Source organism: Nannobrachium achirus (genome assembly GCF_963921795.1).
Source record: "Nannobrachium achirus genome assembly, chromosome: 3".
In the NCBI taxonomy this organism is placed as follows: Eukaryota; Metazoa; Chordata; class Actinopteri; order Myctophiformes; family Myctophidae; genus Nannobrachium; species Nannobrachium achirus.
Genome location: NC_137812.1, coordinates 41973986 through 41987219, shown reverse-complemented (window position 1 = coordinate 41987219; position 13234 = coordinate 41973986). Strand labels below are relative to the sequence as shown.

Below are 13234 nucleotides of genomic sequence, written 5' to 3'. Positions count from 1 at the left end.
TGATTTCAGGTCCATTAGCATTCTCCCTGTTCCAGTTTATGTCTCCATGTGTCACACCATTCTCCTCCTCTAACTCCCTCATCTCCAAATCCATCCTCTCCTCCTCCATCCATTCTCCATCTCAATGGATCTGGAAAGTCTGGTTTTCATTTCAAATGATCCATTTGTGATCCTGTCTAGAGCGTGCCTTCTGTATCCAATCATTTGCGTGCACAGTCAAGGGTTCAAGGTTGTACTTTATTGTTACATCTTTTGTACAGGTACATAAGAGTAAAACTTATTTTTGTTCGGCTTCATTCAGACAATGCAGTGGTAGAACAACAAATATGCATGATGCACACATTTCCATATCTGTTGTAGACCCAGACTGGCTCAGTAACCTGCAAAGCGACTTGCCAGGGCTGTTACACTCATTTCATGTCAGCGGACGCCGGACAGATCTGTGAACATAGCCTACACGCCTAGACACCAGGCCTGTTTCAAGACGAACCTCCTGTACCTCTTTGAACACCTGTTATTACTATTTCATTTTCCTATTATATTTCTAATTTATCATTTTTGTTTACAATTATAATTTATACCCTTTTGTTTCTTTATTATTTTTGTCAATGAATTTCACAAACAATGCACCAAGTCAAATTCCTCATGTGAACATAATATGAAGCAGTTCACACTCTGTATCAGTAGCGCTTTTAAGCCGTGACATCATTTTGTAGGCAGAGGAGAATCTGCCCCCAGAGCATTTTCTGTCCCTCGCTATTTTCAACAGATCCGAGACAAAAATAACGACTAAAGTATAATTCTAACACTTTCCTTTCAACAACAAAGAGAAGAAAAATGTGTAAATAGTAAAAATAGTAAAAAGATTCACGGAAACTGGGGGCAGAAATGCTCCTCTGCCTACAAAATGATGTCATACTTAACAGCCCCATGATGGTCGCTTTAAAAAAAAGAAGAAGAAAGAAGGCGGAGTAGATGTTGGGGGGAGAGTATTTTTTGCAGGTCTTTCAGTCCGAAAAAAGCAACTGGGTTAAGCACCGTTGGTCCGACCAGTTTAACATTCACCAGTGACCAGGTGAATGCCGACCAGCGTCGACAGGTTAGCATTTCACCAGGTTAGCATTCACCAGCGTCGGCAGGTTAGCATTCACCAGCGTTAGTTTTACTGACTTTCGTCACCTCCGCGCAGCCAATCACAAGCTTCGGTCTGCCTTAACCCAGTTGCCTTTTTGATACACTCGGACTGAACGACCTGCAAAAAACACTCCCAGATGTTGGGAGGTGGAATTGAGGAAACAGTTACAGCAGCAAGGAGGTAAATAAAACCAAACCCTAAATACATAGTACATATGTTATGTAGCTACGATAATAGTGGTTGAATAACTTACACTGTGCTAAGTTTAACAGGTTAGTTAATTGTTTGATAACGTCGCTCATGCTTCAAGTGTGACGTTTTATTTCCATGACATTTTAGCAATGGTAGCATTAGCCAGAGATAGCTGCTGAAAGATGCTACTACACACGTAGCTGTTCTCGAGTAACAACGTTAACCTTCATATGCTCACCTCTATGTTCTGTTGTTTTGTCATTTTATGCAGGTTTGTGTTAAGTGGAGCAACCTTGTGAAACGTTACACAAGGTACACAGTACACACACAGTGGATGTGGGGTGCAGCGAAATGCAATGCAGTCAGAGCTGGGGAGATGATTATGATATGTAAATTAATATATTAACCAATCGATCGGTATGGCCAGTGTCCTGCTGATGCTTTGTGGCTGACCCTTGAACTGATTTTTACAAGACAGCCTTTAAGCTCTTCACACAAAAGTATAGCCTACCTCACTTTTCTCTGAAGACCATCATCTCCTCATCATTTTAGTCTTCATTCAAGTCAAGCATCTTGTCATTGATGCATCATCATGGTGGATAACAGATACGCCACAGCTCTGGTCATCGGCTCCGTGCTCAGCCTCCTCGCCTCGGTGTATCTGTCGGTTGCCGTGGGAACGCAGCACTGGTACCAGTACCGCAGTCCGCCAGCCAAGCACGAGTCCAGCAACGCCTCGGAGCTCCGAGAGGAGTTCATCCATGGAGACTTTGATGAGAAGGCCTACAGCGATACGATGTTCCGTCTCGACGGCACCCTGGGACTTTGGTGGAGGTGTATACTGGTCCCGGCCCCGGGGCAGTCACACTGGTACAAAGAGCCCGGTAAGAAGAGCCCATAATCAGGGGTCATCGACATGTCCGTGTACCAGGGGTCATCAATATGTCCGTACATGGACAAATGTGTGCTTGGCAGTGACTTGGTCCAATCACTGAATGTCTCCAGGTTTTCTTCAGAATATGTACAACACTACACTAGCCCTGAAACATGACAGTCGTATCTCACGACCGCCATGGTTCCGGGTTGACATGGTTTCCTGCAGAGGGACTTAATTTGCCGCTTACAGCTACACTACACACACATTCAGATTTCACAAACAAAGTGCTTAATCAAGTCTCACACGTGTCTAAATACGGTACGCCCTACTATAATTACCCTTATCCTCCATATTCTTTAATAAGAAGCATTTTAGACCTGGCCTGGTCCGTGGCTTATTTTAGATTTAGTCTAACACACCATATGTAAATTATGATGTTCTTATTTTGATCATAGGACCCAGTTACTGAAAGTCAGTCTCCAGGTCTTCTTCAGAATATGTATGACACTGATTCAATGATGTATGGCACATTAGGGAGTCCACTGGTGGTGGTTCTCAAACGTTTTCTTTTCAAGGACCCCCATAACTCTCAGAGTTCCAGACCTGTAATGGTCATTTATTTAGGGCTGGTGTTTGTCTACTCGTTTTGACCATAGAATCTTGACAAATTGTCCACCACAAGCCATCATGGCGATGACCCCTGCCCATGTGGCATTGTGATATTGCTAAAGGTTTAATACTGAAATAATTTAGTGTCAGTTTGATCGCGTTTGCCCGGATTGAATTTGAGCTCTCCCTCTTGCTGTCTCAGATCCTAAGATGACGACCCAGTGTGTGAGCTTCACCCTGCCCCAGCAGTTTGTCTCCAAGTACAAGGATCCTGGCAACCATAACAGCGGAGAGGATCTACTGAGGACATGTGAGTTACACTCACCTGCCCAACCCATATTTCATTTTTTATTTACAAACCTCTGTTTTTAGTACTATGAATATTGTCCATGTGAATAACAGCAATATTAATAGCTTTATTACATTTTACTGCCTGAATAATGTATTATTCTTTCACTGTCCATTGGCTAATGTTTCTTTTGAGCAGACTTGTGGAGGTGTCAGTTCCTCCTGCCCCTGGTGTCTCTTGCCTTGGTTTTCCTGAGTTGCCTTATTGGGGTGTGTGCCTGCCTGTGCCGCAGCATCACTCCCACTCTAGGTGTAGGAGTGCTACATCTCCTGGCAGGTGAGAGAAAGGAACACTTATATCTTCTACTTTTATAGTTAGAAAGGCATCTATGATATCAAATCAAGAAAAAGGTCCCGCACAATGCCTGGAAATTGCAAAAAGGATGCTCATTGTTAAATCGACGTTTTGGTCATTTCATCGGGACAAACATGTTTGTCCTTATTGCAAGTTCCAGACATTTGGACCCCCCTGGTTCTCCTACGCACCTGTCACTAATCTTTTGAGGTGTGCATCAGCCTTCTTTTGAAAGTTTATAGTACAAAAAACACCCCAACTAGCCAATACGCATGGTTTATTTTGTGCATAACACAAATGTGACTTTGATCATTCTCCTTTACCCGTGCTTCTCCAGGCCTGTGCTCTCTGGGTACAGTCTGCTGTTTCCTGGCAGGAATGGACCTGCTCCACCGGAACTCTGCACTGCCTGACGGGGTGGATGGGTCACTGGGCTGGTCTCTCTACCTGGCCCTGATCTCGTCCCCCATGCAGATGATGGCAGCTGCTTTGTTCCTATGGGCAGCCCGCAGCCACCGCAAGAATTACACCCGCATGACTGCATACAGGGTTGCGTAAAACGGAACATATTGAGCCTGAACAAGATTCCTGTAAATCTCGTTCAGAAGACTGTATAGTGTGGGGTTATTGCTCAGCAGACTTCTACAGGTTGGACTACATGTTTTTTCACCTCTACCAAACCAAACAAAAGAACACAAGGTTGATCTTATGGAACTACATGGTATCATTAGTGCTGTTGAATGGGGGGGGGGGGGGGTCACAAACATTTAACTTCTCTTTTTTTCCCCTATTATATTTCACCCAGATTTCATAGCACCTACAACCTTCATTAAACCTGAATAACATTTATTATTACCTTTTATTACAACATTCAGTTGTGCTGGTTCCATTGTTTTTATGCTGATTTGTTAAGCTTATGACTGCCTTTTTCTGTTGCCATCTAATCTCACCATATTGTCCTTATTTGTGAAAAGTTTAAAGATGTCATGGAATAGCTTTATTTTATATATTTCTTTTTCCAAGCTTAGCTCAGAAACTGAGGCCTGTTTTGGCTTAACCAATCTCATCCTCCTGCTACCTTTAGGGACCGTTGACATAAGAATACATGTAACTGCATTTAGTTTTTGCATCTAATGATGGGTATTTTATGTCGTCATAATGAGGACATAAAATAGGTATGCTCTAAAAGTGTGACAAACCTTTTTCATTTCATTAGGTCCCTAAATAACGAAAGTTTCTTATTACCACAAATATAAGTCAGCAGGGTTATTTGAGATAAATTGTGATAGCTTGCTCCATTAATGCATGACGATATTAGATGGCCTATTTTTTGTAGGTTATGTGCATTTACTTTTGTCTTCATGTGTATTTGCAGATCCGTTTTTGTGATTATCTGTGGTAATTTTCACTTTTTATACCTGGCATGTTTTGGCTGAATGTTATTCATTTAAATGTAACCACTCCGTTGCTGTTATTCATCCACATTTGTAGATGTTTATTTGAATGTAAAACATTTTTTGTTGATTTTACACCACTCCAGAAAACCTGTGTTCTTTAAGTAAGTAAAATATTTTGGCCTACATGTTTCAGCCCCAACTTGTGTCAATGTGTAACTTATATTTAGACCAAAGTACTTTTAAGTACCTCTGAATCTAATAGAAAAGTCATATTCTTTCCAAACCATATAGCACAACTTTATTATGATTCGATTATGAGTAAAGCATGACACTGTTATTAATTTAGTTAATTATCTTGGTAATTGTAACCTGTGTCATAATCTACTGCCAGGATATGTAGATTACATTTCAAGCACTGTCTTTCACATTAATTGAACAAAAAACACGTTAATATGTATGAATAGTTCCATAGCACCTTAAAGGTATATTCAGTGATTGTATTTCATTCAAATAAAAATATAATTGGTACATTTTCCATTCATTCTCCTCACTAGAATGTGTGCTGACCATATAAGGACTTCCACCATGGCCCATGTTGCGAGCATAGCTAGATTCGGTTATCAGAGGTGGCCAGCCAGTTCTCGACCAATCAGGGTAGAGTATGGCCGTAGTTATGATGTTTAGTTATGATGGTCAAAATAAAAGTTTTGAGAACCACAGTCTCTCTGAATTAAGAACGTCTGCTAAATGTCTAGATTGTAAACTACTGAACTCATAAAATGCCACAGTCTCGTAGTAAATCAGTATCATACATATCCTGAAGCTGGAGATGTAGGCCTACCGATATTCAGTGATTGGGTCTAATGATCAAAACGAGAACATTATAATGGTGTAAAAAATCTATAAAAAACAAAACATTTCCATGCAGTAAGGCCAGTAAGGGACAAGATGACCCCCGGCCACTTTCATTATCACTGAATACACCTTTAATGTCATGCCATGACTTTAAGTATCCATGACAGTCATGGACACTATTCTATTCTACTTCAAATAGATTGTTAGAACCACTAACAAAATGGATGAGGATACAGTTTTATAGTAGGATTATAGGATGTGATGTTTGTTGTTTGAAAAAGTGACGTTTGATAACTGTCAGTCCTTTTGCACTTGACCTGTCTCTTTACAGCTGCAGAGATTTGCATACACAAATGTCCTTAAACTTTTTATTTATTTGAAATTTCGTTAGAGGATCAACCATTGAGTTGCAGCAACTCGTTTTCGAGGTTTTCCTCAAGCACAACAAACAACAACAACAAACATGTTGGGTACTGTCAAATCCAGCATCTACAGGAACAGTTTAGACATGGTTTAATTAACACTGGATCTTTGCAGTGTATCATCACATACCGTAAGTATTTGAGAATAGGTTTAGGCCACTTAATATTTTAATGGGGTCTGTTCATTGCCTGGCGGAGACAAAAATGGCTTGACCCCCTTTTTTATATATACTGTAGGCTATAACTATATTTATAGCAGCGGTTATAATAAGAAAGGATTCACTTCTGCAGCTTGTATTAGAGTGTCTGGGGAAACTACATTGCCAAGCAGGCAGCAGCTTATTAGCATTTCTTCTGCCTTGACTAAAATGACGAGATGATGGTTTTGAGAGAAAAGTGGGGTACTTTGTGTAAGGAGGCCTCTGTCCGTGTGTTTATATTTGACAATTATTTCCTCACATTCAGAATGAATCACTGTGACCGTTTAGGTACCCAAGTGGTGTGGAAGGTACAGTAAATTCAAGTTTATTTCAAATGACAAAACACTTTAGTGTCGCACAACAGCAGGAACAAGATGTATACTGTTCCTGCAAGTGTTATTTAACCACCATTTCATACTTTGTCCTACGATGGTGTTGTACGATGGTGTTATGCAGAGAAAATAGCTGATATACAAGCTTGTGTCGCAATGTGACATGGTTGTTGTAACTTGTGACCTTGTATATGTTAGTGAACTGTAATGTGTTAGCAGACCTGTCAAATAAATACATTTTGTCTTTTGCAACAAATTGTCTTTTGCAACACCATTTTATTAATTTCTTAATTTATACCACATTCAAAGTTGTATGGCCAAATAACCTATGCATTGGACTTTTAAATTGTTTCATGTCGTGACCTTGGTAGGAAATTATATGACAATGATTTAAAATATCGCAAAAGCAGCATAGAGTAATATAGCTTTTCACTGTCTAATCTACTGGAATGTATTCACATTTTTGATAAAGATCCAATAAAAGTACATCAGAAGGAATTAAAATGTATTTACAATAAATTATAGTTGTAATTATTCCACAAATATTATTGAATAACCAATTAATATAGAGCTGCTTGATCATGTAAAATTGCAGAGTTTTTTGTTATTATAATTCAGTTCATTGTTTCAATATCAACTTTCTCACGGTTCTTCACATTTCTACTCCAATCAATCCTTCTTCACACTTATGGTTGGTATGGTCAGAGTTTTCTTTTTAGCGAGATGGAATGCAATCTTCTTCTCATAGTATGCACACTCATTCACAAAGAAGGGATAGAGTGGTTCTTCCCCGTCATACTGAAGTGTCTCTCCAGAGAAGGACAGAAAGGTGGGGTCACCAGGACGCAGAAGGCTGAAATCTCTATCCTAGAGAAGCAAAGTGACATGGTATGATAATACTGTAGTGCACAGGTAAATTGCAGATAACACATCTCACAAATAAACAAATAGCACAACAAATGAAACAACTGTTTCTTATGATTTAGACGTAAGAAAAAGGTAGGAGAGAGATAAGATGTGGGTTGGACTCAAACCCGGGTTTTTGCGTTCACAAGGAGTGGTCCGTGCACTAACTGGCTGAAACACCAGGTGCCCCCTGGTACACTTTTTAACAGTCTTACAGAACATAGTCTACCAACAAGTGTATGCATCTCACCTTGTAGTTCAAATACGGTACTACACCAGATTGAAATGAGCTTGTACCTGTAGACTGGGGTGTATGGCAGCAATCATTTCATGTGTCTCCGGGTCTCTTGGGTAATCTATGCTCTTCACGAAAGTGTACCCTTCGATTTCACCACCTTCAAAGGTGCTACCTGTGGAATGATGGGAAAGATAATACATGACCAGTAAATTGGCTACAGTTCTGGGGTTAAACATGTTAATCTTGACAGCGACTGGGAGTTGTTAATTTTACCTGAGTTGAAACTCTGAATCCAAATTAATATCTGATCAACTGCCTCTTTCATTAAGTTAAAGATATCTGCTCTGACCACTCCAACGGGTTGTGGTCCTATCTCTATTGCTGTGGAGAAGAGGAGACACAATTCTTATACCAATGTTTGTCACAAATTCAGAAGTGGTACACGCACACACACGCATGCACGCACGCACACACACACACACACACACACACACACACACACACACACACACACACACACACACACACACACACACACACACACACACGCACGCACGCACGCACGCACACACACACACACACACACACACACACACACACACACACACACACACACACACACAAACACACACACACACTACAACAACATGAACATGCACACACTGGAGATATACTGTAGACTCGCACAAGCACTTACAGAGGCCATGTCTGCCCAGTGAATCTTGGGAATAAGCCTCAGAAGAGGACAGTTGCATAACGATTAACCTCACGGGTGCAGAGGTTATCTTGCACTGAAAACACCACAAGGAACATATTTACCCCCAACATGATGTATTAATGCAACATGTTTAAATCTTATAACAAACACAGCTTTTATTTAAGCTATTTTAAAGGGGAAATCACCCATTTTCAATATTGAACTATGTCATTAATATACCTTAGAGGAGTTGTGTAGAATTTTTTTTTTTTTAAAGTTCCCCCCTTCTGTGTTGCCTAGAACTGGAGGATTGATTTTGGGGTTTGTATTGTAAAGTACACCGGTGTGATGTCATCCCGGTCCTCCAGTTCAATATTGAAAATGGGTGATTTTTCTCTTTAAGCTATTTGATTAAGAACATGAGTATGAGTATGAAATGCTGGACACCACAAAGTTCTCACCTGGATGTACTTAAAGATATGCAGGGAGATCCAATCAAAGGGGTAGCCTATGATGGTCAGGCCCATATTGGATGTGGTGTTGTGGAGATCACAAACCAGATCCATGGCTTCATGGCTGCCTTTGGGCCCAAGCTGAATATTCAGTTCCTGCGCTCGTCTGACCTCATAAGGGGTGGCATCTGTTATAGGTTCACTGGTGGACAAAAGATAAATTATTTCATACAGGACAGTTCTCAAAGGTATTTTTCAAAGTATTTGTATTTACTGCTCAGCACAATGTAGCTACTGTTATTAATTAAATCTCTCAAATACTGAGCTAAAATCCTACTTTTTGGCAGGGCAACATTAAATTACATTTTATGGTATTAGCCCTTTTCTGTTCACCTGAGTATGGCGTCTGTAAAACAACGGTTGAGGTCAGTTTCTGTGTATCTTCTGCAAATTTCCACAGCCCGTGGGTTTGCCATGACTGTGGTTATAGAGACTGATCCAGCTCGATCTACCTGCTGTCTCTGCATTTCTCTCACTAGGTACACACCGGACATCTCATTTCCATGTGTGCCACCGCAAATGGCAATGCGAGACAATGCAGGGAGGGACACTTGCTCCATCTGTGGGCAAGAGAAAAACAAGACTGCCAGATTAGTTTAAATTATACAGAGACAAAGAGACTTTTTCAGAAATTTCTTAGACGTTATGAATGGATGGGTAACCAGGCTTGACTCAATATGATGAAGCAATCAACAAGTATAGATTTGATTTATTGAAATCATAAATGGTAGGGTAGAATTCAAGGAGGGATTTACATTTCAGCACTTCAGCTGTAATGGTAGCCGGCTGTCTATTCATTGGTATGTGGCAGCTAGGGTTACTCATAAAATGGAACTAAATTCAGTCAGGAGGATTACCTTTATTTACATCTCATCTCAGTTAGTTTACACATTGGAGACAACTCCAACCCATTGGTCTTCATCACTGCATTATGGATACCTATCCTATCAGTTTAGCCTATAGAATTAACACCTTCTTTCATACTGTAGCTACCATGTTAACCACTCACAATTGTATTTATACCATGCCCTGCCTGGCCTCGCTTTTAATTTAGCTGCCTCTAACATGTTGCTGCTACAGTTATTCACTGTCTTATTTCAACGTATACTAGTAATGTCTCAGTTGAGTCAATGATTTATTGGTTTGACATCCTCAGCATGGTTCGGGGGTTAACTTCAATAATCTTGGCCATGTTTATCAAGAGCTGTTCAGAGGGCAAAGGCCATTCTGGCTGACAGTCAACACCCTCTTCATGTGGAGTCCTGCCACCAGGGAGGCGGAATATGTTCCCTAGGAGGACTGAATATATCAAACAGATATCTGAGATCACTTGTTCCCCAAGTTCTTGGGATTTTGAACAAGCTGAGGCCTGTTGCTATTGCATACACTCTAACATAGAACTGATGCACTCTAAATTACTTTTATAGCTTATTGAAACTTTATTATGATGGCATCTACTGTATGCTATATTTATTTATTTATGTATTAATTCTACATCGAATAAACACTGTTTTGGTGAGAGCAGACTGCATTTATGTAGCAAAACACCAGCTATAGTCACTGAATGTGGAAAGAATAAATGATATGTGACAGGCTCCATGTCTATTATCTTTAGGCAATCAACCATTGCCATGCTTGATGACACACTGAACGTAGACGTTAACACATCTTATTGATGCTTGAATCTGTCATGTCAACATGACATAAAGACTCACTTCTTTACATGTTTCAGACATTGAACATCTTGTCACATGGCCAGTACCACACACAGCTAAAGTTAAACTCCATTTATACAGGCATAGAAAGCTGCCCTGTCAGTCCAGGTCAATTATCTTTGACCTCCCCCACTTCCACTCTCTGCTATAGTCTCTAGTTGCAAAACATCTGGTTGCATTATGTCAAAACAGCAGTGGTGGGAGAATTACCCCAATTTTTTACTGCAATGCAGAAATACTCTGTGACAACAAGTACAAGTCTGGTATTCAGAATTTACTTCAGTAACAGTACAAAGGTAACAGCATCATTTGTACTAAAATATATATAAAGATCATTTGAATAGCAGATCATGACATGTCATGTTGAACTTAAGACTTAAGTACACATGTACTTAGTTACATAACTTACATTCCAACATTACAAAACAAACAGCACATGGCCTGAGGGGTAAGGTAGGCTGCATAGTGTTTGACCACATTGAAATAGCACTAAAAGAAGAAGTATAGCAGGATGCTTTACAAGATATTGCATGGACTGGAGCAGCTAGATTTGCAATGGTAGAGAACACATGCAGGACATACATGCATGTAGGGACAAGTGAGTTCCCTACCTTCTACAGCATCTGGTAAAGTTCAAAAAAAACAATTTAAGGCTAGATGTCAGGGAGTTGTCTTACCTGTTTTTTGAGTAGTTCCTTTATCAGCTTTTACTGAATGTCTAGCATGCAAAACATTCAGCAACCTTTGAACTTAACTTAACTTAAAATAACCATGCATTAAAATGTAGAGTTGTGTAAATACAATTAATCAGGCACTCCACCGATAACTATCAAGCCAGAAGCACTGAAACATACAAACACACACAACCGGCTTGGTGTTTGACAGTGTAAAATGAAACCACAAGTCATAGACCACACCCACACACTGACTCTTAAATTCCTGTGTCTGTCATTTATTTATTTTTGTTCTGGTCTTATGGTATACAGTACCTCCCCATGTGTATGTTTAGAGTATTTCTTCCCAGCTGAATCAGCAAATGAAATGCTGAGTCACTCCACCGACATTAGGGTGATATACTGTAGCAGACTGGAAAAAAATAAAGGTAATAAAAGTGAAATAGTTATAAAGGCTTAGAAAAAGAACAAGAAAAAAGGTGCAATAAATTGAGAAAGACAATATTAAAAGACTACAGTAGAAGTAGAAGAGCAATCTTAAAAGACAGACTATTGGCACACACAATTTCCAAATGTCTCCACCATTCAAGATTTGAATGATATACTAATCTCTTACTATATAACAGCAGCTCATGATGCAATGAGCTGTGTGAAACCAATACAAATATTTGTAATTGTATCAACATCAATTAAAAATTGAATCTCTGGCCTATTACATGTATATACCCTTGAACCTTTCTAAATATTATTAAATGTTTGGTGTATCTTTCTTAATTTGGACACACTTTATGACTTTCTTTTCCTTCTCATTTTGTATTGCAATGCAGATTATCTGATGATAATCATGTTACTTTTTTTACATTGTTCCCATAACTTCTGGTACGCGCATGCATGCATGCATGCACGCACGCACGCACGCACGCACGCACGCACGCACGCACGCACGCACACACACACACACACACACACACACATTATTTTATTTTTATTTTATTTTAATCAGTGCTGGAATGTTAACACATAATGGCTAAGCTATCAGAGTCCCTTAACCATTAGTCTATGAAGCCACACAGCTATTCCACAACATCTCTACTGTAGCCTACATATTGTATTGTGTTAACCAAACAGTCTATCTTGAGACACTATTTTGCCAGCCAATTTAATGTTCTACAGCATAACATGTTTTCATCAGTGGCCACATTATAGATCCAATCGCACACATGGCTCAATCAGACAAACGACAAACACTGTTTCTTGTTTCCCTTATGTCAAAGGTGTGAGAGGACAGAGACATGGAGAGGGCATTTCAAGTAGAATACCAGTACTCCCCTTGTGATTAGATGATGTCTGAATGTGAATAATTCATGGGAACATTGTTAGAAAAACATCTTTATACAGGTAGCAGTTTGTGACCTCTTTCAGCTGTGACATTTCACAGACAGGGAGTCTGTCTGTCACGTCACACTTTTGCCCTACTCATATCTCCGCCACCGTTGCCCCTATCCATGCCAAACTTTGCACACACACTCCTTGGCTGCCAAACCACAACCTCCACCCCTCATTTCTCACATGGCCCTCTTCTAGCGCCACCATGAGGCAGATTCTTGCAAAACACATTTTTGGACACTGCTCCTACAGATTTTGCCCTAAAATCACACTAAAGTCATGTCATCAACACGGATCTGTCCCATTTCCCATATTCCTTCCTGATTGGCTACAATTGACTTCTAAAGTTTGTGTATGCGACCTGACGGTCGCTTATCTCCCGATTAGGGAGTCTTACTGGTTGATAATTAGACCATGCTGAGAGGTAACAGACTTTTTGACCTT

The 13234-nt window shown here is 40.0% G+C and overlaps 2 protein-coding genes across 2 annotated transcripts; one reads left to right on the top strand and one right to left on the bottom strand.

Moving 5' to 3' along the window:
• Positions 1-1254: 1254 nt before the first annotated feature.
• LOC308281609 (claudin domain-containing protein 1-like) lies at positions 1255-5258 on the top strand. The gene is made up of 5 exons (XM_080721838.1): positions 1255-1315; positions 1599-2211; positions 3016-3123; positions 3301-3438; positions 3794-5258. The coding sequence occupies exons 2-5, from the start codon at positions 1920-1922 to the stop codon at positions 4012-4014; spliced, it is 759 nt and encodes a 252-aa protein (XP_080577964.1). The 5' UTR covers positions 1255-1315; positions 1599-1919; the 3' UTR covers positions 4015-5258.
• A 1869-nt stretch (positions 5259-7127) lies between these two features.
• On the bottom strand, positions 7128-11541 carry LOC308281615 (N-acyl-aromatic-L-amino acid amidohydrolase (carboxylate-forming) B-like). Its single transcript, XM_080721844.1, has 7 exons — positions 11408-11541; positions 9349-9575; positions 8965-9157; positions 8504-8597; positions 8080-8187; positions 7866-7978; positions 7128-7529 (listed from the first exon to the last, which is right to left on the bottom strand). Exons 2-7 carry the CDS (start codon positions 9573-9575, stop codon positions 7332-7334), a joined length of 933 nt encoding a protein of 310 aa, XP_080577970.1. The 5' UTR covers positions 11408-11541; the 3' UTR covers positions 7128-7331.
• Positions 11542-13234: the final 1693 nt, after the last annotated feature.